The sequence below is a fragment of the Polypterus senegalus genome, chromosome 13 (genome assembly GCF_016835505.1).
Source record: "Polypterus senegalus isolate Bchr_013 chromosome 13, ASM1683550v1, whole genome shotgun sequence".
In the NCBI taxonomy this organism is placed as follows: domain Eukaryota; kingdom Metazoa; phylum Chordata; class Cladistia; order Polypteriformes; family Polypteridae; genus Polypterus; species Polypterus senegalus.
Window position 1 is genome coordinate 151,533,443 of NC_053166.1, and position 27,839 is coordinate 151,561,281.

Consider the following 27,839-nt stretch of genomic DNA (forward strand, 5'->3'; position numbering starts at 1 on the left):
TGATGGGGATAAAATACAGATGCATCTTAAAATATTTGAAAATTATTAAACAAGTCATTTGTTTTTGTAATTTATTTCAAAAAGATAAGCCTTCATTTACTGTTTGCTATATTTATTACACGTAAAGTGAAATAGTTCAGTCTTTTTTTTGTTTTAATGTTGATGGTTATGGCAGATAGTTAATGAAAATCAGAAATCCAGTATCTCAAATTATTAGAATATCTAATTTCAAGTTTGAATAAATTGCTATTCAAACAGCATAAATACCATGCATCTCTTAGTCAAAGGTCAGTAAAACCAGCCACAATCATGGGGAAGACTGCTGACTTGACAGCTGTCCAGAAGACTATCACCGACTTCTTGTAAGCCAAAGTAGGTTATTGCTGAAAAGGCTGGCTGTTTGCAGAGTGCTGTATCAATGCATATTAATAAAAAGTCAACTGGAAGGGAAAGGTGTGGTAGGAAAAGGTGCACAAGTAAAAGGGGTGAATGCAACTTTGAAAGGATTACCAAGAAAAGTGGATTCAAGAAATTGGGAGAGCTTCACAAGGAGTAGGCTGAGGTTGGTGTCAGTGCATAAACAGCCATCACACACAGATATGTTCAGGAAAGGAGCTAAAATTGTAGCAGTCCTAATATCAAGCCACTCCTGAACGAGAGACAACATCAGAAGCATCTTACCTATGCTACTGGACAATTTGCTCAGTGGTCCACATTCCGTTTTTCAGATGAAAGTAAATTTTGCATTTCATTTGGAAATCAAGGTCATAGTCTGGTGGAAGAGTGAAGAGGCACAGAAGTCAAAGTGTTTGAAGTCCAGTGTGAAATTTCTGCAGTCTGTGATTTGTAGCTCCATGTCATTTGCTGGTCTCGGTGCAAAGTCAATGTAGCCAGCTACTAGGAGATTTTAGAGCATTTCTTGCTTCCATCTGCTGACAAGATTTATGGCAATGCCGAATTCCTTTTCCAACAGGACTTAGCACCTGCCCACAGTGCCAAAACTACTATCAAATGGTTTACTTACCATGGTATTACTGTGTTAGACTGGCCTGCGAACCCGCCTGACCTGAAGTATTGTCAAGAGGAAGATGGTACAGATGAGATGAAGTCCACTATCAAAGCAACCTGGGTTTCAACAACACCTCAGCAGTGCCACAAGATGATCACCTCCATGCAATGATGAATTGATACAGTAATTTGTGGTAAAGGAGCACCAACCAAATATTTGCATCATAAAGTAACACACTTTTCAGAAGTTGGACATTTCTATATTAGGAATTCTTTTTTGACTGACTGCAGGTAATATTCTAATTATATGAGATACTGGATTTCTGATTTTCATGAGCTGTCTGCCATAATTATCAACATTAAAACAAAAAAGGCTTGAAATATTTCACTTTACATGTAAAGAATATAGCATATATGACGGCTTACCTTTTTGTAATAAATTATGAAAACAAATGATTTTTTTCACGATGTTCTAATTTTTTTGAGATGTACTATCTGACTCCAAATGCAAAGCAGTCAAAGTAGTAAACATTTACCAAGTGTGAGAAAATGAGAAATTAATACACAACACCTTATATACTTTATTGCCCCTTGGAAAGAATAAAGTTATCTACTCTCATCTACCATATACTAAAGTGGACTTGTCTGTTATAGAATAAAAAAATGACAGCCTCCTGGAAGTATGACAAGAAGAAAAAAAAAAATCAACATGCAACAAAGAAAGATAATTGCTTCACCACTCAGATTGTGATCCTCCCAGCATATTTTACTGATATTTAAAATTCTAATTTAATTATAAAGAAATCAAGCATGAAAAAATACAGCTATACTACTGACTCTCCAGTGATCTGGATTACTAGCTGAAGACTAAAGCAGATGCAGAGAACAGATAGAATACTAGCAACTAAGTAATCATTTTAGCCTAGGCTTCCATTTTTCAATTGTGAGTTTGGTTTTATTATTATTTCTCTGAACTAGTTTTGTTTTCATGCGAAAATATTACTCCGTTACTCTAAACAAAATTCTTCACAATAAAATCAAAATGTGATTGTTACTCACCTTTCGACCACAGCAGTAACCAAGAGACTGCATTACAGGATCAATCTCTTGTTCAAAGACCTCTGCGAGTTTTGTGCAACATTTATAGACACGGGAGGTCTTTTTATTGTATAACCAGGCATTACTAAACATTAGCCACACATCATCAGCAAACTGCCAAGGGTCCTTGTACAGGCCAGTGTCCAGCTTCCTTTTTATTGTTGACAGGTCCATGGGATTTTTCACTATGTCAAAGTAATCCTGATCAGGAAAAGAAATAATGAAATTCTAACATAGTGGTTTTTAAGTTCAGTCATGAGGGACCCCTACATGGTTTTATTCCAACCAGTCTCAATATTATTGTATCATTCTTGCATTTATTTACATTGAATCTCATTGCTAAATTGTCCAGCTTACAAAAATGTCAATGAAATGTGTATTCTTTGCTATATGGCATGATTGCTTAAGTTTCTTGTATCATTTTCCATTGAATTTACCATATTCTGTAGCTTACATCCTTAATTGTATCCATATGATGATGACTGGCAATGATCAGAGCAGATACAGGTACAAAACAACACTGAATGTTAAAGAGGTGCAATTACTTCAATGCCATTTTTATCTCCCTTATCATTAAGAAACATCTTTTACAAATGGGCAGATATGTGAATATGCAACTAAAGCAATTATTCCCCTTTAAAATTGAGTATTGCTGGCATTTGGATATAATCAAGGAAACTAATTCTATAGGAAATTAAGGATGGCTCACTAAACAGGGTAAAGAATGGTGCACTGATTGTTAAACTAAATGGAATAAAATCCTACTGTCACAAGGGTCCTCAAGGATTAAATAGGACAACCATTGATCAAACATGTTACAATACCGCAGACATAATAACAATTTATCAGATCAGGCAGAGCAGGTTAAAAGGATAGATTCGGCATTTTTCAGATCCAAGTTATTTTTTTCACAACAATGGTGTACATTAATTTGCCACAGAAAATTTTTCTGTATAAATTAAAAATACAGTAACTGTGTTTGCAGTTTAAATAAAGTCCAAAGGGCATGAGTGCAAAAGAAGAACAAGTCCTCAAACTTACCAGATACATTCACTTTGATGCTGCAAGAGTTCTGATTTCATAAAACATGCCTTCCTTTTTTGTGAGATATGTTTGTAGCAACAGCAGCATACTGAAAGTTATGTTTTACCACAGATTCGCAGCACTATTTTTCCTAAAGTAAGTATACAATCTGCTAGAAGGGGACTATCATGGGAGGAGATTTCATTTAAATAAGTAACACAGCACAAATCTTGGCACGTTTCTTAGGTTGCATGCTGCAATATTGACTTTCTACCAAAATACTGCAATAATGCACTCGTCCAGGAAGTGATAAAATGAAAGAAGTTTCCCCATTACAGAATTCAACATAACTCTAGGTTTCCTCGCCAGATGTTTGAAGCCTCTTTGTAGCTTCTGGCTACACACTTTCTTCCCTCAAATTCTCTTCTCTCTCATCTTGTTAGAGAAACTCATCGATTTATTTTGGTTTGCACAGATACGTGCTGTGATCTCATGGGGATCAAAGGAGGCAGTGTGATCAGAAGACAGCATTAAATGTGAGAGAATGAGGCAAGAGTCTTATACTGGGATACAGGAAAACATGAACTGACAACTCAAAAACAAGTGCCAAATCTGTAATGAATGGGGAATTTAAACATCCTAGTGTTTTATTCATATTTGAAGCTCATTTTGGCTTCTTCTAATATGAATGGAGGTGCCAAAATGCACAATGGAGCAGAAATGACGTAAGGACAGTCAAAAAAATTCCAAACTCTAAGGCACCAATTGTCAAAAGCCCAATACACAGAAGTTGAAAGAGAACAAGTATTTGCTTTTTTCCCCTAAATGAATTACAAAGGACGTTTGTTTTGGTTTTCTAAATCCATGGATAAATTTACCCACTGGGCAACAATTCTGAAAAAAGAGTGCATTTTGAAGTCATGCACAAATATGACACCTGATGATAAGACTATCAACGACCATTGATGCCTATAAGAAAAACAAACAAACAAACAAAACAGCACCATTGTAACATGACCATCAAAACAATACTATATATAAAGAGGTGCAGAAACATTCAAGAAATCAATAAAAAAAAACTAGAAAACTGGTATCCCAAAAATCGGTTAAGAAAAATACAGTTAGGCTGGGACACTGTGAAGTCCATTCTTACTGCTTAGCTGTTCAGCTCAAGATCATAAAGCACTGAAGATCACAGATTATTAATGGCAGCTAGCAGCCTTCTGTCATCCCCATACATGAGTGGCTAGGGCATAGTGCCGGCCCGGGGGTTGGTGACCGAAGCGAGCAGGGGGCAAAGCCCCATAGTTTTATATAATTTTGGGCTGCTTTTCGACAAAATAGAAAAAAAAATGAACTGCATATTAATCGCAACTTATTGTATTTCCTTTAACCATATCAATATTTTTTTATAAAGCACAAATAATGTGATTAATCAGTGATACAAAATTTGTATTTATCACTTGGCTATGCATATTTAATTATTCCAGTTGGTTTATTAAACAGTTTTGTGCAACAGACACAATCACCAAATGACCACCAAACACCCTCAGAACCCCTCACTCCCCAGAAGTTGCTATATTTGGGAAAACCAATACATATGGTCTGAAATACAATGTTGCAAGAAAACATGCCAAAAGCACCAACACCCATACAAACAATTAGATATTAAAAACAGAAACTTAAAACAATGGTTCAACTTTTGTGCACAATCAGCATTGTTACAGCTCAGACTGTGCTTAACTGCAGGATACACTTAAGTCAAATCTGCTGCTGTTACCTAAACAGGGGGAGTCATTTATTAGATTGAAAATGAGGCTTTTAAACGGCAAATGAAAAAAAAAAAACTTTAGATGTTTTAAACTACACATTTGTCGCAGAATGCATCACTTATGAATCTGTATAACATCTGCAAACATCAGACCGTATCTAACTGAGTATGTAGCCTGTTCTGGTTCTGGTCCAGGCTTTGGTCTTGTCATGTCTAGATTATCTGAGGATTAAAAGAAGTAGTCTCATGTGCCATCAAGCCACTACAGATGGTACACAATGCAACAGCCTGTTTTGTATTCAAATCAGCCAAAATGGGAGCACGTCATTTCTTTGTTCAGGATGCTACATTGGCTCCCTGTAGCAGTAACATTTAAGTTAAAATCAATGAGCAGTCAGTGGGTCAAGCACCTGTGTATAGCAAGGACAATGGTGAGGTGTTATGCTCCTTATTGCCAACTGAGGTCTGACATTGAACAGCATCTGGTGAAACCTCCTCATTTTGGTATCAAATCTCAGTCCAGACTCTTTCCATATGTAGTTTCTAGTTGGTGGAATGAGCAGCCCGTCTCCATCCAACTGCTGACTAGCTAATTGTGTTTAAGAAGCCCTTGAAAACCCTACTGTTCTGTGAATATATCAAACTGTTAATTCTTTTTGCTCTGTGGACATCTGTCAGATTGTTGATACTTTGTTATGCCATCTTTGTATCTCTTCACTTGTGCTGATCAAATTTTTGTAACCTGTCCTGCTAAACTTGTTTAAAACATTTCCTAAACTGATGTTACTCGAATAGGTTGACCTCCTTTGTAAGCCATCTTTGGATAAAAGCATCTGCTAAGCAAATAAATGTAAATATAAAATAAGTATAACTATCTTAAACTTCATCCTAAATAGAAATACCATGATTAGCATGATCAATTTGCACTAATTACTGCCTTGTTTTATTGGTTACAGTATAATATAGGTTAATGTACGCTATAATGTAGGCTACAGTAAGTAACATGCAATTAATTAAACAATAACAGATCTGCTTTGGGGGAAGTGTGATTCCGCTATTATCATCTGCTCTTTAGCTGTTCATACATGGGTAGCACCTGCACCGCACTGTTTCAGGTTAGATATTCCTACATGGGTGTCCAAAAAAGCATCACGGCAACTCTACCCACTGCCAGGGACAGAAGTGACCCACTAACATACTTCCTCCCATTTAGACCTATACCACTATTGCCAAACTGCATTAGCAGACATTAGTGTGTGTAGAGTCCTCTTCCGGATATTTCACTATATTGTGCAAGAAATTTTTTTTTTGTGCAGTTCTTGTCTGTCTGCAACATTAGCACGATACGAAAATAAAACTCTTTCACTCCTCTTTAGCCAATTAAGATTTTAAATGTCCCCACATAATTCTCTGCACTTTGAAGAGCTAGTGTACATAATCACAATCCCGTATTATAAGAGAGGTGAGGCAACTCTACTGATGATTGTGGATAAAATCGATCATCAAGAAACAACATAGGAAATGATCAATTACTGGTGACCTGCTACTCTTATTAACAGACTTACATTTATTTGCTACTTTTAACCAGGTTGTTTAATGGAATCTTGGAAAGCGAGAGGATGCCTGAGGAATGGAGAAGAAGTGTACTGGTGACGATATTTAAGAATAATGGGGATGTGCACGACCGTAGAACTACAGGGGGATAAAATTGATGAGCCACAGCATGAAGTTATGGGAAAGAGTAGTGGAAGCTGAGTTAAGAAGTGAGGTGATGATTAGTGAGCAGCAGGATGGTTTCATGCCAAGAAAGAGCACCACAGATACAATGTTTGCTCTGAGGATGTTGATGGAGAAGTTTAGAGAAGGCCTGAAGGAGTTGCATTGCATCTTTGTGGACCTGGAGAAAGCAAATGACAGGGTGCCTCGAGAGGAGTTGTGGTATTGTATGAGGAAGACGGGAGTGGCAGAGAAGTATGTAAGAGTTGTACAGGATATGTACGAGGGAAGTGTGACTATGGCGAGGTCTGCGGTAGGAGTGACAGATGCATTCAAGGTGGAGGTGGTATTACATCAGGGATCGGCTCTGAGCCCTTTCTTATTTGCAATGGTGATGGACAGGTTGATAGACGAGATTAGACAGGAGTCCCTGTGGACTATGATGTTTGCTGATGACATTGTGATCTGTAGCAATAGTAGGAAGCAGATTGAGGAGACCTTTGAGAGGTGGAGATATGCTCTAAAGAGGAGAGGTATGAAGGTCAGTAGGAACAAGACAGAATACATGGTCAGTGGAATGGTGAGGACGCAGGGAGTAGAGTTGGCTATATTATATGGGTTGGAGACGGTGGCATTGACCAGAAAGCAGGAGACAGAGCTGGAGGTAGCAGAGTTAAAGATGCTAAGATATGCATTAGGTGTGACAAGGATAGATAGGATTAGAAATGAGTACATTAAAGGGTCGGCTCAAGTTGAAAAAAGTCAGAGAGGCGAGATTGTGTTGGTTTTGACATGTTCAGAGGAGAGATGCTGAGTATATTGGAAGAAGGATGCTAAGGATAGAGCTGCCAGGGAAGAGAAAAAGGCCTAAGAGAAGGTTTATGGATGTGGTGAGAGAGTACATGCAGGTGATGGGTTAACAGATCAAGATGCAGAGGAAGAAGATGATCCGCTTTGGCGACCTCTAACTGGAGCAGCCGAAAGAAGAATAAGAGACATTTATTTGCTACTGCTTCATTTACAATACAAGAAGAGTGGTCAGTTTAAATGGATTAAATTAACACATTTAACTTGTGTTAAAAAATATAATCGTTAAACGTTATTCACACGCATTAACAGCGAATAAGCAGCTCCAAAATAAGTTTATATAAATGTTTTAAGAAATCTGTTTTATCATTTCATTTGTTGGAATTACACTCCTGTCACCATTCTGATGAGAACTGAAAGTAAAAAAAAAAAAAATAAAATAAAAAAACAAAAAAAGAAAACTGTACTATGTACACACAAGAATAAAAACTTTAACTTAAAAAAAACCTTGTCCTAACTGCTGGAACCACTCAACATAAGAACTGAAGCATTCACAAGCTGCAGGAAATTGCATCCCTAAGGATAAAAGGTTGCTGCAGAGGGATTAGGAAAGAAAAGCACTGCCAGACTACTTTAAAAATAGCAGGATCACACAAAAACACAATTTTTCTCTTGAAAATGACAAGAATACGTTTTGTAACATTTGTGTGATCACAAGATAATGACCAATACTCAAGAACATTCTTGGCTGGAAAACCTGGCAGATTTGGCAAGTTTTAAAGCTTACATTTTTATTGGACTTCTGCTATTTGAAACCTATAGGGTGGTCCAGATCGAATTACGCAATTTTCATTACGCTATAACTTATTAAGTTTAATACATAGAAAATCACCCAAAAAATCCTGGACCACCGAGAAGTGTGCGAAATGACGACATGAAGAATCGCCTTCGTGCCGAACTGCAATCGTCCCCGCATAAATCAAAGTCATTCAGATGATATGTATCTGCAGAATTAGATCTGGGTCACTCTGTATATTAAACTAATAAAATTGTAGTTTTCTTTATTTATTTCATACAAAATGCACAAATTTAGAACACAATTGCCTGTGGCAGATTAATTTACATCTTGATTGTGAAATAATAGCCGACTTGTAAAATACCAAACTTATCCTTTAAAAAGCATCAGACCAGAGAAGAAAATTTTGTGAGTACAACATAATGGACTAACAGTTTTTCACAGGAAAGTAGCACTCATGAAAATTAAGTTTTACGTTTCATTTTTTCGAAAGCATGATAACTGATAGTTAACATAATGATTAAAAGACAATATACTGCATGCGGAGTCAATATATACACTTCTCATGAGCACTTGTTAGCTCTGCAAAGTGGACAATTATAGCTTCCCAAGTAGACTGCAAGATGGATTTTTCTTATTTAAATTTATTGATCTTATATCCTGTACTGTCATACAAAATGAAAATGTATTCCATAACTAACTGAATAAAAGATGCTTCAACCACATACTTGTTTATTATTATCCCTCTTTCTGTTTATTTTTCTATATCAAGTAATTGTAAACAATAGCAAGGACCAAAACTAAGTTGCCTTTATTTAAACAAAAATGTCATGTTCTCTAACATTTACAAACTTAGATATAAGCTAATATATAAAAATATAAAACTGTGAAGACAGTATTCACTAAATACATGCTGTTCAAGTTACTTACAGGGATTCCTAAGAACTGGGGATCTACAGGTTGCCGAAATGGAAGAGATTCTGGATCTTGTCGATATAAAACTTCTAATGTAGGCATCAGTGCTTGCCTCAACTCTTCTGGTTTAAAAACTGGAGAGAAAGAAAGAGAAAGAATTAAAAAAAACAATAAGCTGTATTTTCTCAAGTGAATGGCTATTGCAGCTTTTCAGAATCGTACATTTTCTGTGGCCTTGTGACACAACTGTAGGGTGAATCTGACCATTGGATCCCATCTCCTTCTCCTCCTTGACCTCTGCCTTCACATCACATTTTTTTTCTTCCACTTCCATTGGCTCCGCTTTTCCCTCCACACCATCAGAATCCTCTTTAACTTGAGATGCTGTTTGGAATATATCATCTTCAGGCTAGGAAAAATAACATGCAGGAGTAACTGGTTTATCATCATGTAATTACAAGATTAAAATGATCATAGTTTACCACTAAAGAAAAAGGGACTCAAAACAAACATAAATAAATAAAACTGGAAAACGTGAGATTTTTGTGCAGAAAATTGCTAACCTCAGGAATATGATACCAGGATATATTGACAGTAGAGACAACATCTTTTTAAGGATCAGTGTGCTTAAATGGCCATCAGGGAAAAGCTTATTATAAAAGGCTCCATTTACACAAGAATTACTGACAAATGAAACTGGACCATTCAGTTCCTAAATCCCATGTAGGTACTTTTTAAAATTTGTTGATATTTTCAGTTTTTTTTACATGACATTGGTAACTTGCTTCAGATCTCAAAATGCTTTTGTGTTAAGTAGCGATTCCTGGATTTTACCTTGAAGGTAGGTACTCCTCCTAAATACTCACTAGAGTTAATGATGAAGTAATTCACATTTTAAATGAAACAATTCTGCCGAACCAAGTTTACCAACATTTTTAAGAATTCCGAAGTCCTGGATTAGAACATCATGCAATATTATCTAGTATAGACTACATGTGTTCAATTCTGTTAACCTATCAGAGTAATACCTGACCTTGAGTTGAGGGTGTATATGGTTGGGGTTTACAGCATGGCTTTAAGAGCTGCTTTTATTTACCTATTTAATTTTGCTAAAGTTGGACATAAAAACTGTACATGCATCCTCCACAAACTTCTTTTCACAAGTCTATTATACAGATTCAGCATTACTTAAGTCACATGATATATATTTTTTAAAAAATTCTTATAATATAACGTAACACTGCTGGATGAGTGTTATACCACTGTAAACCCCTGAACCCTTTTTACCATTTCCATTCTGTTGGTTGCTATATTTAACATTTTATAATTAACGTGTTTTTGATGACATGTTAATGATCTGAACTTGTCTAGATCAAAATAAATTCTCCAAACCTTCTCTCACGTAAACACTGCCCAGTTCTTTATGAATTGCTTTTAGTATGTCCTAACTATTTGCTTCTTCCCAAATTTTGGTAATCTCTTCAAAATCCCTAGATTTGCAAATTTAAAAGAATAAACTATGTAATATTCAGCACAAACAGCTTAGGTACCCATAAAAGTCCAGCAAAGAGCTCAAACCATGAGAGAATAGCTATATGGAGAATATTTTCAATTTTGTGCTTCATGTCATTGGCCCATTAAAAAGCACCTTTACAAGTTATACCTTACCACACTGCTTGTAAAATCACATCAGGCCCAGGAGCTTTGTCATTCTTCAACACCCCTAGAGCCCGAGACACTTCAGACTCTATTTTGAAATCTTTAAAAACAGAATGTTTAAAAGAAATGCCTAAGGCAGAAATAATTATCTTTTGCAAATATTTACATGAAGTGATTCAGTTCTTATTGGATCTGTTGCTAATTCCGGATTAATTGCCCATGAGCATTTTTTCCCCTCATTATTCTCCTTTAAGTAGTGATTAAGAAAATGCAATTTACCTCCTGTTTCAGTTTGGCTTGATGTTCACTATATTTAAATTTCTCCTCCTCTTCTTTGGATTTTGACATCATATTGACTACAAAGTCAGCTCCACACTGCTGAGAGTCTAGATCTCCATTGGTAACAGTGCCTGGGGAAGCTGAATGAAGACCAACACAACCTGCTGCCTCAGCAACCTTTGGGTTAAAAGAAACTTGCAAGTTAGGGTCAGGATTCATTCTGTATAACCATCCAACTATTTTCACAACCACCTATTCAGTCCAGGGTTACAGGGAACCTGTGCTTACCTGGTAAGAAAACATTGGCTAGGGTACTAGTTCATCAGAAAGCACATACACAAAGACACACAAACAAAAACCCAGGACTTTACAATTCTTAATAAAGCGAAAAAGGGAACCCACCCCACCCAAACTACAAACTAAAATCACAATCTAACAAAGAAGATGTACCATATAAATGGAGCATACAATTTCAAATTTAAATAAATAAATAATATATATATATATATATATATATATATATATATATATATATAAAATATATATATTAGTAACATGTGCAAAATACAGAAAAATGTCATTTAATAGTAATATATACGTTAGACATTAGGGTACTTAAAAGGAATATTACACAAAAAATTATGTTTTGTTTAGTAGCAACCAAGAATAAAATTTATTCTAGGTTTTAATGGAGAAGGAGATGAATCCATCCGTCCATCCATTATCCTACCCGCTATATCCTAACTACAGGGTCACAGAGGTCTGTTGAAGCCAATCCCAGCCAACACAGGGCGCAAGGCAGGAAACAAACCCCGGGCAGGCTGCCAGCCCACCGCAGAGGGGATGAATGCATATCTTCAATTCAAAAGCGTAACATGGGCCGTTGTAGATGATTGAATAGATGGATGAATAGCCGACAACCGAATGATCAAAAACTTGAGATTTTTCCCAGGACATTTTGCTTGCTAATGTTCAGTTTGGGTCACTAAAGCCCTCTGTATCAGGAACTTGTCATTTCCAGTCTACATAAAAACATGAAATTAAATGTTTTTGCAGCTACAGGATCACCATAAACAATAAGAGTCAGTAATTTTTAGTGGAGAACTCTTTTAACAGCAAATCAAAATTTCATACAAAAACAAAATTATTAATGCTTTGTGTGTTTGCAAGGGTTCATTTTTATTCATTTATTTTTTCTACAAATAGGTAACAGCAGGTACCACTTACAGCAGCAGTAGTAGGATGTGTAGGTTGCAACTCTTGAACTGGGCTAAGTGGCTGAGTCAGGGCACAAAGCGATCCAAGAGCTGGTGGTGTGCTTTGTGCTGCAACTACACTAGGAAGGCCATTAGGAGTTGAAATAGATGCTGGTCCTAAAGAGGAAACTGTTGTTGAGGGCTGAGTCGATTGGTGTGCCAGGATTTGAGAGGAGGGAAGCCGAGTAGGCTGCACTTCTGCAGGTGGTGCTACGTGGACTGATGGCTGTACAGCAGGTGGACAAGGCAGTGCAGTACTCTGACTGGTTACTCCAGCAGCATTCTGTGTTTGAGAATGGGTCTGCAAAATATATACTTATAACAATAAACAAAAAGGTAGAGAAAATAGAGCAGAGTCCAAACATCAGTACTACATATTTTCAAAAAGGCAAAGCATGTAATCAGATAGGTACAATGTACATACTATATACTGTAAACATTCAATAAGAAAATGGCTAGTAAGAATAGTACCTAGTTTTACATAGGCTCAGAATTAAACAAAAGCACAGGCAAAATGCATTCATACTGAGTGTAACATAGTGATTACAGAGGTAAAACTGCTTTAGTAAAGTCATTAAAAGCAACTCATGGAAAAACAAAACTAGTTTGTTATCTGGTAACAACTTTATATCCATTTTGAAAATAGAAGGCCATAGGGCAGTATGAAGGAAATTCTTTTTGGATATCAAGCATGGTAAAGTGCTGGCTGATGTTTCTCAGTAAAAATGGTATAATACCCCAAGGAAACTGAACAAAATCAGCATTGTACAAATAATAATAAAGGTGATACTGGCTCCATTTGAGCTGGGTAGGGAAAACTGCTTACCACAATTTAGGAAAGAAACTGTTGACCATGGCAAGGATCAAAAATAACAAGAGTCAATAACAACAAAGTTAAAATTATTTAAAAAAACTGAAACTGAATATATCCAGCTTGGCAATTTTAAATACTACAATAAACCTAAAATGACAAATAAGGTGAAAACATTTAGATTATTTGTTGGAAATTTGAATTCAATACATGTCAAATGTGCTGAATTGGATGAAAGGCAAAAGAAGGAGAGACGATATAACATTTTCAAGACAGACGATTAAAAATGTATTCAATTAACTGCTGGAAAGTGTATTAGACTTTTGAATTATGTTGTTTTGTTTTTTGATGTACACAACAAAAACAGAAGATCACAGTCTAAATTGAAAAATGCAGAGTGAGTCGAGACAATCTATAGGCTGCTCCTCACATTTTTTTATTGTCTAAGAACATGCTTTTCAGTTCCCAAACAGAATTATAAATATGTATATGAGGTAATGAGACCTATGCCAAGTTTTCATTTTTAGTTTTTGACTTTAAATATACAACCCAGCATCTAAATACTTCTATAGGATTTAATTGCAAGGCAGAAGAAGGAATGAATCTTTATTAGTAATGAATAAGATCAACTCTACCTGTGAAACCCCAGTTTGAGATGTAGGTTGTCCCATACTCAAATTATTTACATTCATAGGTCCAGGTGATACTGTAAACTGGTTTTGAGACAGAAACTGGTTCTGAATATTTGTCTGGCCAACCACATTACTACTCTGGGCTCCAAACAGGCTCGGGGCTTGTGCTAATCTTGATGGTGATGGAGCCATCTAATTTATATATAAAAAAAAAAAATTATAAATAATTTGCTTTGGCTTTTGAGGTACTACACAACAGGTTCAAAATGCTAGAAGACAAAAAAAATAACTCTCAACAGCAGAACAGATATGATATTTATAAAAGTGAAAAGGGCATTATCTCTACCTCTGCCTCTGAAAATAGCACTAGTGTAATTTTTTGAAAGTTTATAAAAAGGTTTGGTTTTCACATATATATTCTATGGAAGAATAAGCAAGAAATGCATACTTACAGCTGGAACAGCATCCAAGGTGTTCACAGGACCTGCAGGGTTCGTTTGGGAGGATTTCTGAGTCATTTGCGGATTCCCAACAGTCATAGGATTAAACTGGTTAATACCTATTGATAATTATGTAAATTAGTAGGAAGCAGTAGTATCCTGTACCAACAGTGAAAATCAGGAAAATGTCCACATTTACATCTTTACAATATGGAACAGATGATTAATACAAAAAAAACTACAAAATGAGTTTCTCAAACAACCGTAATAAAATTAAAATCAAAATGATACAAAATGCTCAGATTACACTCACATTTGCCGCACCCGAGTCAATGTTTGGTAGGGAAACTTTGGTAACAATTCAAGCTATACACAAGATAGGCCAAACAATCTAAACATTCATGCAGTACAGGTAGTCCCCAGGTTACGGACATCCGACCTACGAACGGGGCCCGCAGCTGCGACGCATGGGCCTCAGTAATTGCCGCTCCGTCATCTTTGGCCTGCAGACGCTGCAATCGGTGGCTGGAGGGGGGTGATGTCGCTGCTTGCGCAGCGCAGTGTCCCTCGGGCGGCAAGCGATTTGACTGCCAGCCCACCACACACGGCTGCCCTGTTACATTATTTGTGGTTGGCTGGTGATGCTGCAAGCGGTGACCCGGTTGGGGGGGGAGGGTGCGATTTCGCTGCTCATGCAGTGTAGTGTCCCTCGGGCGGCTCCCGGTGGCAAGCGATTTCACTGCTCGCCCACCACATACGGCTGCCCCATTAAAACTCGGTGGGCGGCTGGTGATGCTGCAAGCGGTGACCTGGTTGTGGCTGAACGGAGGCCACTGAGGGTGAACGGGGCGGAGGGGGGTAGCATTGTAGTCTGCCTCGGATGGTTGTCTGTTGAATGGGGGTGGTGCTGGCCAATTCACTATACGCCTTTCGCCACACCGTGTTCTTTCTCGGTGGGCGGACGCTGCAGGCAGCATACTGTAGTGGAGGCGACTGTGAGGTGGGCTGGTGATGAACCACCCTTCGCCGCCCCCATTCATTCTCAATAGCAAGCCTGCTTGTACGGTTATGCACAGAGCAGGCAGTAGTCTCTTGTTAGTACATCAGACGAGTTGATGACAGGTGCTTTCCTGCTGTGATAGCATGTACAGTGCACTTGGTTACAGTCGGTCAACAATAGCATTTATTAAAATAATGTACCTGTTCCAACTTACATACAAATTCAACTTAAGAACAAACCTACAATGCCTATCTTGTATGTAACCCGGGGAGACTGCCTGTATAATATTTGCCAATTACTCATTTTAAAAATATTTAAGATCCCTTAGGTAAGCTGTGCATGGAATTTTAGACACATATAGTGAGCAAACAAAAATTTGTAATGCACTTATCCATCTTTGTGCTCTTTATTAAGTGACAATCTCAACTGTACTTATGAATTCAAAAGAATCCTGAATTAAGTATCCCAATGGTGAACAATACTGCCTCACAGCTTCAGAAAACTGTGCTTGAACTCTGGGTGTCAGTCTGTGGGAACTTTGCACATTCTCCTTCTCTGTGTATTGGGGAGTTCTTTTTCAGGCAAACCAGTTTTGCCAAAGTTGTGTAGGTAAGGTTCATTTGTGAGACTAACAAATCAGTGTAGGTGTGTGGGAAACTGTCCCCTGTGATCAACTGTTGGTCCCATTCAGGGTTATAACCACCTTATACCCAAAACAGCCTATAATTAGGTAAATGTGCAATAATGTAAGTAAAATGCAGAAACCTTAACCATTAATTCATCACCACCTAATCTCTATAATATTAAGCCAAACAAATCTGGAAGTGTATCTGAAAGTATCTAATCATTGCATCTAAAACTATGTCAGGAATAACTAAATACTTTCTCTGGAAATGACAGGACAAAATACCTTGGTGAGGCTGCATGTGATTCGTGAGCTGGTTTGGAATGTTGGTTAAGGGCAATGGTCCATCTGAATAAAATTCAAACATGAAAACCAAAAACAGTTAATGTCATACAAATAAATAAAAAAACAACTATCTGACACTCTCCCTCACATCCTGGTACCAATAGATTTGACATAACATTTACCTAACACACTTAACTACACTGGAATGAAATAAAACACTGTACTACAAAACCAACAACACTTTAACTGTTGTCTCAGTCACAGAACACAAAAAACAAATACCCAGGAGACTTAGCATGTCAAAAGGGTACTCGGGTAGTATAATATACTAGGCACCTTTTTTTCTCTCCCACTACATGCAGCTGCATCCAGTCCCAAAGAAAATATAAATGGTATTAACAAAAAAGAAATATTTAAATCCTTCAAATGGATGCTAAAAACCACATCCATCAAAAACTAGACACAACCAGTTCTGAAACAAGCAGTGGCACAAATAACATTTTATAGTACTTGTTCGCATTCACATCATTCAATAATCAAAATGAAGATTTACACGATTCAGGACCATTCACTAAGAGAATCTGTGGTCCCACAACAATTAAAGCTACTACAAGTTTAATTTTAAAGAAACCACAATTCGGTCAGGTTTATATTTATGATCACAGAGAAGTGATGCAACATAGAATCAAAAGAGTTAAACGATCGGATGTATTAGAAATTCTACAGCCAATAATGGATACAAATCCATACGTCCAAAAGGATCTCACTTTTACATAAAATTTATCTGAAAAACCATAGACAAAGAAGTTTTCTTGGATTTCTAAATGAATCTGAAAGATCATGCTCGCATACATAAAAAAACAATATGAGACGAATTGTCAGCAATAACAGTTTCGAAAGACAGAGATATCAAAGACAGAGCTAATATTCGTGTTTATCCAAAAGCACACTACGATTTGCCGCAAGCGGCAGATCTGGGAAATACTAGCACGTAGGACCCGCATGGGGGTTGGAGAGCAAAATGAGCAGGGGGCAGAGCCCCCTAGTTTTTACAAAATATTAAGACTATGATTAGCGTATTTTAAATTTTGTACACATATACACATTAAACAAACACACACTGAGTTTGCCCAGCTAGGATAATTCAATATTCTCAGGTCAAGTTTATGATGGTGGGAAAGTAAGATTGCCACTTTTATCTGGAGGTGATAGTTGGAATACTTGCGGTTTTCATTTTTAGGGGTGAAAACATTAAAAGCACTGTGGCTGTCTATTTTTAAATGGGGGAAAGCCCCTTTATGACTTGTGAATCAAGCCCCCTTTGATTGGTCTAACAGAGTACATTTGTATTAGTAATAGTTGAGTATTTTAGTCGTTTTAAACTATATGTCTCTCTAAAATAAGGTATGACACACAATGTTGCTGCTTGTATTTCTTTTAAATAAACTGGGTTACTGTGACTTTTATGTGCTTCACAAATTAATAAACTTCATACAATAATGATTACCATCACCTTATTATTAATACTTTACACATAAAATAAAAAATACTAAAAGTTTATAATTTAAAATACAATAAAAGACATTTGGGTAAAGCCTATGTGACGATTTCATCTCCTGCTTTTGTTATTATAGTATCATGGCTACATGTTTCTTTTTTCAAATAACAGCATGTATTCTATTTCATGAGCTCAGTCAAAATTTTGCTCTTTATTTCCAAGTGTTTGAAAAAGGGCATTCATTTTCTGACAATGAGATTCTGTGGATGTATAAATATTTTTACAACACCTGTATGATCTTATGGCCTTATCTGAACAGGTCAGAAAACTGAGTCTCTCTAGTAGAACATTTAAGCATCACAAGTTTAATATCTAACTGGTATGTAAAGGTAGCAAGTAAGTAAAAATTTGTATTTTCTCTCATTTAATATTAAACCCATCAGTAAGTTAACTTAATTACTTGTGATACTGGCAGTTGACATAGTTGATTACAACATATATGAACAGCTTATAAGTAAAAACAGTCAAATTATTAATATATAATTTCTTTAAAGCATCTGCAATTCATGAAATTAGTGATCCGTGTCAAAACTGGTTGGAGAAAAAGACAGTCTTCTTGTGTAAACACAAAAACAGTACAAATATTCTGAATGTGGTTACATTAGGAGTACTCACTTGGTGGTCTTATGGTTTGAGCTGAAGGCAAAGCAGGCGTTTGATGAACTACTGGCTGCTGGTTGCTAGTGGCAGCCATCTGTGCTTGAGTGCCCAAAACATTCTGTCTCTGTAGCCGTGACCTACGTTTTTCTTCAAGTTCCTTCTGTATTTTGTAAATTTTCTCAGCTAACAGATGGTAATACTCATCCTAACAAAAAGAAAAATAAATTATCCTTGAGCTCACTACAAAATATAACACTAAATGAAGCCTAGGTGAAAAGTGGGCTTTTCTGTACAACAGGCAGACCTTCTCCATACATCTTTTCAATCAATGCTAAACTACATACTCTCATTACTTTGGTCCTCTGGAATAGAAGTATAAGCTAAACAAAACTGGCCAAAACTCAGAGGCTGAATTTCAGCTGGGCAACTTTAATATGTGTAAACGATTCTTTAAATTTCGCTGATGTGATTATACATATTTTAGATTCATGGCACTGCAATTTAATGTACAAGCTTCAAAATTTGGTTGGACTGTCAGGACTCCTCTTACATGTGTTACTTTGTTTTCCTAAACCTTTTCAATATAAGATAATCTAATGACAAGCACACTTGCAAAGTTATTTGCAGTCAGATATTGTGTACTTCAAGATTCAGAACTAGGACTGATTAAATCTGCATTCTTTGCCCTTATCTGAGGTAATCTGGAAAATAATGTATACCTTTACTTCAGAGCTATTCAATTACAAATTCAGCTGGGTCAGCTTCTCAAACCAATAAATTTAGCTGTGACAGACATTTGCAGTGGCAGGTAAGCAGCAGGTAGTACATTTTAAACCACAAGAAATGAATGTATTGATAAACACATAATATTTATTCATTGTGTTCCTTATTGGGCACAGCTGACACAGGCACAGAAATAAAAAAAAGGTGTAACTGAACTGAATCTGAACTTCTAGCAACACTTTTTTCCACTTTTGAGAAAAAAAAAAAAATTTTTTACTATTTTGGTCACATCTGAAAATTTTTTTTTTACTATTTTGGTCATATCTGACCTATGCACATCTCAAAGTGCATAAAACCAAAATTGTGAACAGTATTAGCAATAACATTTGTTTCCCTTTTCTCTCTATCATGTTAAAAAAAAGTTTTCCATCATGTCCACGTTATTCAGCCTTGACCACTCCTCCCCACATTGCTCACCCAATCACTACTCCTATTGCGCACATTCTCTCTCCGTACCACCATGTGACACTTTCAGTGCTAACTCGCCCTTCAACGCAGTCAGTTATAATGGCAAGGCAGAAAAGCAAATTATCTATTCAAGAATGTTGAATTTCACAATGCAATAGAAAAACAGCGGCAAATAAACAATATCACGGAGATGGTGGATGTTAGAGACCTTGTGCTCTTCCAACTTCCGTTTGAGGATTCCCCACAGATGCTTAATAGGGTTTAGGTCTGGTAACATGATTGGCCAGTCCAGCACCTTTACCCTCAGTTTCTTTAGCAAGGCAGTGGTCGTCTTGGAGGTGTGTTTGGGGTTGTTATGTTGGAATACTGCCCTGCAGCCCAGATCATGCTCTACTTCAGTATGTCAAAGTACATGTTGGCATTCATGGTTCCCTTAATGAACTGTACCTTCCCAGTGTCGGCAGCACTCATGCAGCCCCAAACCATGACGTTCCCAACACCATGCTTGACTGTAGGCTAGACATACTTGTATTTGTACTCCTTAACTGGTTGCCACCACACACGCTTGACACCATCTAAACCAAAGAAGTTTATCTTGGTCTCATCAGACCATAGAACATGATTCCAGTAATCCATGTCCTTAATCTGCTTATCTTCAGCAAACTGTTTGCGCGCTTTCTTGTGCGTCATCTTTAGAAGAGGCTTCCTTCTGGGACAACAGCCATGCAGACCAATTTGATGCAGTGTGCGGTGTATGGTCTGAGCACTGGCAGGCTGAACCCCAACTCCTTCAACCTTTGCAGCAATGCTGGCAGCACTCATACGTCTATTTTCAAAAGACAACCTCTGGCTATGACGCTGAGCACATGCACTCAACTTCTTTGGTTGACCATGGAGGGGCCTGTTCTGAGTGGAACCTGTCCTGTTAAACCACTATATGGTCTTGGCCACCGTGCTGCAGCTCAGTTTCAGTGTGTTGGCAGTCTTCTTATAGCTGAGGCCAACTTTATTGTAGAGCAACAATTCTTTTTTTCAGATCCTCAGAGAGTTCTATGCCATGAGGTGTCAATGTTGACCTTCCAGTGACCAGTATGAGTGTGTGAGAGCGATAACACCAAATTTAACACACCTGCAACTTTGTAACACTAACGAGTCACATGACACCGGGGAAGGAAAATGGCTAATTGGGCACAATTTGGACATTTTTCACTTAGGGTTGAACTCACTTTTGTTGCCAGCAGTTTAGATATTAATGACTGTGTGTTGAGTTATTTTGAGGGGACAGGAAACTTACAGCTGTACACCGACTACTTTACATTGTATCCAAGTTTCATATCTTCAGTGTTGTCTCATGAAAAGATATAATAAAATATTTACAAAAATGTGTGGGATGTACTCACTTTTGTGAGATACTGTACGTTAAAATGTACACAGGTGAACATGGGATTAAATTATTTTTAGTGCCTCTAACAGGATACTGTCATCTAATGGGCAATGGCAAGAACATTTTTAAATATCCCAGCACAGGTTCTTCTTTTAACTGTAACTGTTGGTCGACCAACACCAGTGTAACAGATGTTTGACATATAGTTTGGAGAGATCTGAACACGAGACCTTTACTATTTTATTATTTTACTTAACCCAACCTACATAGTGCAAAAAATTAAGAGAATTTTTAACAATGAATATTCAAGCATGGAAGTAAATTTGTTAAGGACTTTACTCCAACACTCTTTCTAGGCAGACATAGAAAGAAAATGTACACAATTAAGTGTTCTTTTAAAATAAATACCACACACCCTGCTATTAGCAGACTCGTACATATCTCCTTCCACCTTACGTGCATAGGCCACCAAGTTCTCCATGCGTCTGTCCTTCAAAGCTGCCGGATCAGGTGTTGGAAATATGGCTTGGACTCTGTGTAGAGGAACATTAATTTAGAGGTTACCAGAGTGTGGAACCATGGATCCTAGAGCACAGATTTAAAATCTCTAAAAATTTTACTTGGTCAATTTATGGACAGAGTCAAAAGACCACTTACAATTTATGAACCAAGTGATTTCGCAAGTCCTGAGTAACATGCTCATGCCAGGACTTTTGAACCCCAGGGGAAGACAAAGGTGCTGCTGTTGGAAGATTTCCCATGTTTGTCATTTTGTTTCCACCAGAGCCATCCGAAAATAAGTGACTATAAAATCAAAGCAGAGCAATATTACTTATATTATGTTTGATCAATGCAAACTCCAATTTCATGTCAGAATTTCAGGTTTCTCACTTGGTTAGATGAATGCTTTGTGTATTTGCTTATCTTAAAATCACATTTGCTGCTTTCCTGTATTCATCTGTGTCTGCAGGATTGATATAAAGCTATATAATCACTATAGTGGTCTTCGTGTTTATACATACTGTGGGGCATGGGCAAACATGTAACTACATTATGGTATTCTTTTTCTTTTTTCCTCTTCTCAAATAAGGAAGACATAATTACCCATGCATAGCAGTAGATTTTCAGATGTTTAGGTAAATTTGATGCTGCACTTGTGATTTTTTTATCCCACAGTGTTTTGTGCTTTTTAGTAGTCTTTAAAGTACGCTTCAGTATCATTTTACTCATTTGTTTTTATTTTTGTCCAAGAATTAAAAAAAAAATAATGCAAGATAATTGCTCTAAGTATTCAAATTAAGGCAACTACAGCATGTAGATTCTTCACAGGGATGGAAATTAGAAACGTTTATTAATTTTGCTCCAGGCATGATACAGATTTTAAACCAGATGCTGGCTCTAGTATTGAGTTGGTGTTGTGCTTAACAGTTATAAGCTATAAACTTCTATTTAGTTTCTATGAAACTTTATTCACAGAAAAGTGATGAACTACCTGCAAATTACACTTCTATGAGAGATTCTCTGGCAGGCTCTTTTACTTACTGCTGTCTTGTAAGCAAGAGAGAGAATATGTTTTGGTACAAAACTTGCAGAGTTAGGATTCTGCAGTTTAATGATGCCATAACCATACTGATTCATTCACTGATGACAAAAGGCTGCAACAATGTCTAGAATTTTACAATTATGGAAAAGGGCGAACTATAAGTAAACATTATTAGGTAATTTAATGTTGACATGCCTTTCCACCCTCTTCCAATAATTGGTATTTCTATTATAAAAAAAAAAATCTTGGGAGAGAGACTAGGTAGACGAGACGTGATCTTCTCGGAAGACAATTTGACGTATCTATTTTAACGTCACGCGAGACAAGGCAGTGAGACAACATTTAAAACAAGTTCACAGACATCTAACCTAGCAGTTATTGGAATGCTTATGGCAGACACGCTTCATGTGCTCCCAGATCATAAAACAACAACAAGCAGAACACGTACCTCACCAGTAGCAGCAGCAAGCCAGCAGCTGATCCGACCGCTTCTGCTAAGCGTGCGTTCAACCCCCCCTCACCCCCCCAACACGAGCAGCGTTGCACATCCTGCGAGAAAGGGATTTAACCACGTCCGGGGCCAGAAATAAAGGACATGTATTGTTTTTACAAAAGTTTTAAAGTAAAAGTGAAAATAATGGATATGTAACAATTCACATGAAAATAATCTCTTTGAATTGTATATCCGGTAAACCAAACCCGGGGGTGGGCGAGAGAAGCAAGTAGGGGCGAAGCCCACTACAAAAAAAAGGCAGAAAATAATTATTTTTTTAAGTTTGAATTAATGGAACTCTGGCATGGGATTCAACAGGAAAGATTCTTTTTCATTAACACATTTAGTCAATGAAAAACCCATCACTCCACCCATATTCTAAGCCACTTATTAAGCTCAAGGTCAAAGTGGTAGTCTAAATGAATATATACTCTATGGCTTAAATTAACAACTCGAATGTACAGTTGTTTAACCACATAATTTTTATTCAAAACTATGATGCTGCCCTGCATGAACCTATAGTCACATCTCAGATACAGTGTGGTGAAAGATGTTTTACAGTTGCCAGACAAATTCTTAATCTCAAAGGTTGTTTATCGAATCTTCTTTCTTGTGATATTTAATTTTGGAAGAATGTGCAGGGTCCTAAGAGATAACAAAATCAAAGTTATGACTTTCCGATGACATTTTCTTCCACCTTCCCTGGCCATCTGATCATAGTATTGGACATAACATTATAATCATGAGAATTTTAAAAGCAATATTTACTACTTGTACATCTGTAATCAATACGTGCATATTGATTTATTCTTATTTACATTTTATGTATTTATTCATACACTTATTATTCCTATTTATTTATTCCTGTTTAATTTTTTTCTTGCAATTGTTTCTTTGCCATCTTCTAAAACATTTTGAGCAGTACGTCTTGCATTTAAATGTCCTATAGAAATACATGTGGATACAATATAATTAAATGAATGGTCAAGTACCATAACTGTATACTTTAATTTTCCAGCAAAATAAAGTGAAATGATCTTGAACAGAATTAATCAAGTCAAATAATTAGATAATAAGTACATTATTTCATAAGGTTTTTATCATTGTACTAATTAGGTACATGTAAATCCCGTAGGGAGCACCATGCTCTGCTGGGGACATAGTAACACCCGCCAGTATAATGGCAAAAATATTTTTGTAGTTTTCTTATGATGAGGATATTTTAACCACATTTAGATGTTTAAAAATCATAAAACATTATTTTTTAAACATACCCCGAAGTAACAAGAGAAGACGGAATTGTTGAATCTGGCATGAGGCCCGTTTGCTGTTCAGAGACTGCAACTCTAATTCCTGATCCTCCTTGGTCTACCTGATTAGTACCTGAAATGATACACACACACACACTTTATATATATATATATATATATATATATATATATATATATATATATATATATATATATATATATATATATATATATATATATATATATATATTTACACCTCTTCAAAATAATTTAGTAAGAACAGTAGGGCTTAGGAAAACATAAATTGAATCAGGCTCATTAACCCGAAACAGAATTCCTGACATGGCAATATGATGAAGTATTAACAATATAATAGGTAAAGTCTACAATCTATTACATTAAGGAATTTAGAAGAACAGCCATGAGAATACAAGATAAAAAAATTTAAGTTTGTAATACTGTATATTAAATTCTGTTTGAATGTACTTGAGTCATATTTACCAAGTGAACTAATAGATCTCATCTGTTGATGTGGCTGGTTCTGTACTTGCTGCTGATCAGGTACCTGAGGCTGGTTACCATAAGGAAGCCCCAGAGCATCATATGCCCGCTGCATTGAGCTTGGATCAATGAGATTACTGCTGTTTACTTTTGGAGTATTTTGCTGTGCTGCTCCATGGGTTGCTCCTGCACTCACTGAATTTGATAAGCCTGTGCTGGCAGGACCTAACAAAGCTGCATAGTAAACAGGAAAAACTGTAATAATTAATCATGCAACTTTATAGAAAAGTAAATTATTTCACAACGCATGTTGAACAGGCTCAAGACATGACAAGCATAGCTATCAAAAATTCCAAATAACATATTCAAGAGAATACAGATAATATTTTCAATTATTTTTAATGCAACAAAGAGTATATACAATTTAAAAATAGGCACAGAAATGAAATACCACTAGTCTTGGGGAATAAAAATGCTGGCTATGTTATTAGATAGGTAAACAGAAAACTAATCACCATCTCTACCCATATCACAAATATTAAAAATCATATTGATAGGATGTTATATGCCTCCACAATTAATAAATAAAGACACCAATAAAAAACAGGTAAGTTAAAAAAAAAAAAAAGTAAAATAAAAATGTCAGGTTTCTCAGACCTAGTGGGATAATGAGAGATTAAAACGCATGAAAATTGACCTAAACAAGTAATCACATTGCATGTCATCCCACAAAATTAAATAAAACAGCATCTTTAGTCAAAGGATTATGGTGATTAGCATGGGGACTGCAGCAGAAGTTAGTGCTATATTAGTGAATTCTTTATACAGTTAATGGCTTCCAAAGTGGTGTTGCGCATTCTGAATCATGCAAGGACTACTGGAACGTTTTATTTGCTAGGTCTACTATTAAAAGATGTTACAGATAAATCATTGAAACAGATTCAGATCACAAATATTTACAAAATATTCAATTGCCATAAGTTTACATAAACATAGTTAACCTTATGTGCAATAAACCACTTATTGGGAATGACTGCATTAAAAAAATATTCTCAAATAATTTTACATACTGCATGCTGTAACAGAGGGTATACATGGGCTTGCATCTCAGCAGGTTGGATGATGGTACCTTTGCCAGTCAGGAGGCCAAAATAATGGAAGTATATTAAGCAGTCAGTACGGACTGCTTACTGAGGTCATGTGTTTCCCCCAGTACACTGGGTGGCAGCATCCCTCTGGCAGTGCTCCTGTGTGGACACCCAAAGGGCTGGATGGGAGATGCCGGGATCGATCCTTTGATGCTGCTGGAGGGAGCGACTGAGGGAAGACTCCCCCCATCATTTTGAAGTTCCAATTGAAGGAGAAGCGTTTCCCAGCTGCAATTTTTAAAAAAAAATTTTTGCTGGAAGTACTCCCAGGTCCAGTTTTAAAAGAGGCATCTCCTCAGTCAGGCAAGTCAGAGTCAGTAGTGTAGTGGGGCAAAACTCGTCTGGAGAGGAGGAGGATAATGACAATGAAAAAAAGAAACAGAAAGAGATTACTGTGCTGGTGTATTACATTTTGGGAAAAGAGCCTGTGAGGAAGGTAAATGTGTAAAATAAAGTGTTTTGGGACATGATACTTGTGTCTTAGGTTGGGGTACGGGGACGCTCACCATGCTCAACAGTGCCTCCAACAAAGGCAATGATGTCTATAATGTATTTTTGGCTATTTGAAAATTATAAAGGAAAAGTATAATTTTATTTTGATGAACTATCACAAAATTATTTCTATTTTAGGGGCGGGGTATAGTAATGCAGTGCATACTACTGCCTTACTGCTCCTGAAACCCTGTTTCCTATGTTTGTATGTTATTGCTGTGTCAATGGGGATTCTCTAGGGAATCTCACTTCCTTTCACTTTACTAAACATATTTATGCAAGATTAACTGCCATTACTAAAAAAAACAAACAAATAAAAAAATACAAAAGTGTTTGTGGGTATGAGCCTGCGATGGATTGATATTTGGTTCATTGCCTTTTTGAAGTGGAGAGGACATTTGACCAAAGAATGAAGGGGGAGAGGCAAATATTTAATTCAAAAAGGCAATCACAAGGGGACTTACATTTCCTGTTTATGATGTGCACTTATTTTTGGAGTAGTATTTTTTTTTAAAAAACAATTTAAGCATTTGAGCATACAACTGGATGACGGACATGTGTTTTTTTACCCCCACATGAATGCTTTTCACATCATTGGCCATTGCACAGCAATAGTCACCATTGTCTTGCATTCTATCAGAAGCATTTTTCATTAGTGCTCACAATAAAGATTGTACTTACGCTGCTGGTTTCGCTTATCATTGGCATTTTTTAATGGTAAACATACTGGACAGTCGTGTCGTGTGCAGTTTTTCCAGTGAGAAATTATTTGTCGTGAAGATGCACAATGAGCAACTAAAAAATTAAAAAAGCAACAATGAACAGGAAATAATCAACATTAACAAGCAGCAAGGTCCCAGAATGTTTGCATTCAAGTAACTTCCATGACATTATCAATTATAACAAACTAACATTCTCAAATCCACTTAATTCAATTTGGGGTAGCTGGAAGCTAGATCTTATCCCAGCAGCACACCACAGCCACATGAATTCTATAGAATCCCATTAATAAATTTAGACCATCTTGTATTAGCTTTACAGCCAGAAACAAAAGTTAGAGTCAGTGTCTACATAAAGCACAACTATTTGTCATCTACTATAAAAAAAAAAAATCCTGGAGAGAAACAGTAAGGTGATGAGATGTGATCTTATAAGATCACGGAAGACACTTAAAAGACCCGCGAGACTAAACAGATTGGCCATGAGCGTCTCACAGGGACCTTAAACATGAGACTTTGTGCCAAGAGATTGACCCAGGACCGTCTCGCGATGACGTAGAACATGAGATTCTTGCAAGACACGTCCTACTTACAACCAATATTAAATAAGTGCACGGGCAGCAACACACTCAGTTGTGTTTTGGCATTTAGCACACACAGATCCAGGGCTCTCGGCGCATAAAAAGCGTATAAGGACGATACGTTATAAATGAAACGTAGACAACTAAGCAAAGAAGAAAGCAGCATGGAGAAAAGAGACTCAAAAGCGTTGGAAAGACAAAAAAGAAAAAGAATAATCTAGGTGCAAATTCAGAAAATAAGGAAAGTAATTATCAGAC

At 36.7% G+C, this 27,839-nt stretch overlaps 1 protein-coding gene across 5 annotated transcripts in view; it reads right to left on the bottom strand.

Annotated features, from left to right (window-relative positions):
* Positions 1 to 27,839, bottom strand: part of LOC120541898 (CREB-binding protein-like) — a 72,595-nt gene that overhangs the window by 23,210 nt on the left and 21,546 nt on the right. For 3 of the 5 annotated variants that reach the window (XM_039773853.1, XM_039773856.1, XM_039773857.1), the window contains exons 5-18: positions 26,963 to 27,076; positions 24,642 to 24,875; positions 24,165 to 24,273; positions 21,512 to 21,658; positions 21,270 to 21,387; positions 18,295 to 18,484; positions 16,122 to 16,184; positions 14,224 to 14,330; positions 13,775 to 13,963; positions 12,300 to 12,629; positions 11,073 to 11,249; positions 9,357 to 9,543; positions 9,150 to 9,268; positions 2,068 to 2,307 (exon numbers count right to left, since the gene is read on the bottom strand). In XM_039773853.1, the coding sequence (XP_039629787.1) occupies positions 2,068 to 2,307; positions 9,150 to 9,268; positions 9,357 to 9,543; positions 11,073 to 11,249; positions 12,300 to 12,629; positions 13,775 to 13,963; positions 14,224 to 14,330; positions 16,122 to 16,184; positions 18,295 to 18,484; positions 21,270 to 21,387; positions 21,512 to 21,658; positions 24,165 to 24,273; positions 24,642 to 24,875; positions 26,963 to 27,076 (2,324 nt within the window). The remainder of the gene's footprint in view (positions 1 to 2,067; positions 2,308 to 9,149; positions 9,269 to 9,356; positions 9,544 to 11,072; positions 11,250 to 12,299; positions 12,630 to 13,774; positions 13,964 to 14,223; positions 14,331 to 16,121; positions 16,185 to 18,294; positions 18,485 to 21,269; positions 21,388 to 21,511; positions 21,659 to 24,164; positions 24,274 to 24,641; positions 24,876 to 26,962; positions 27,077 to 27,839) is intronic. The other 2 variants (XM_039773855.1, XM_039773854.1) reach the window with 2 other exon arrangements.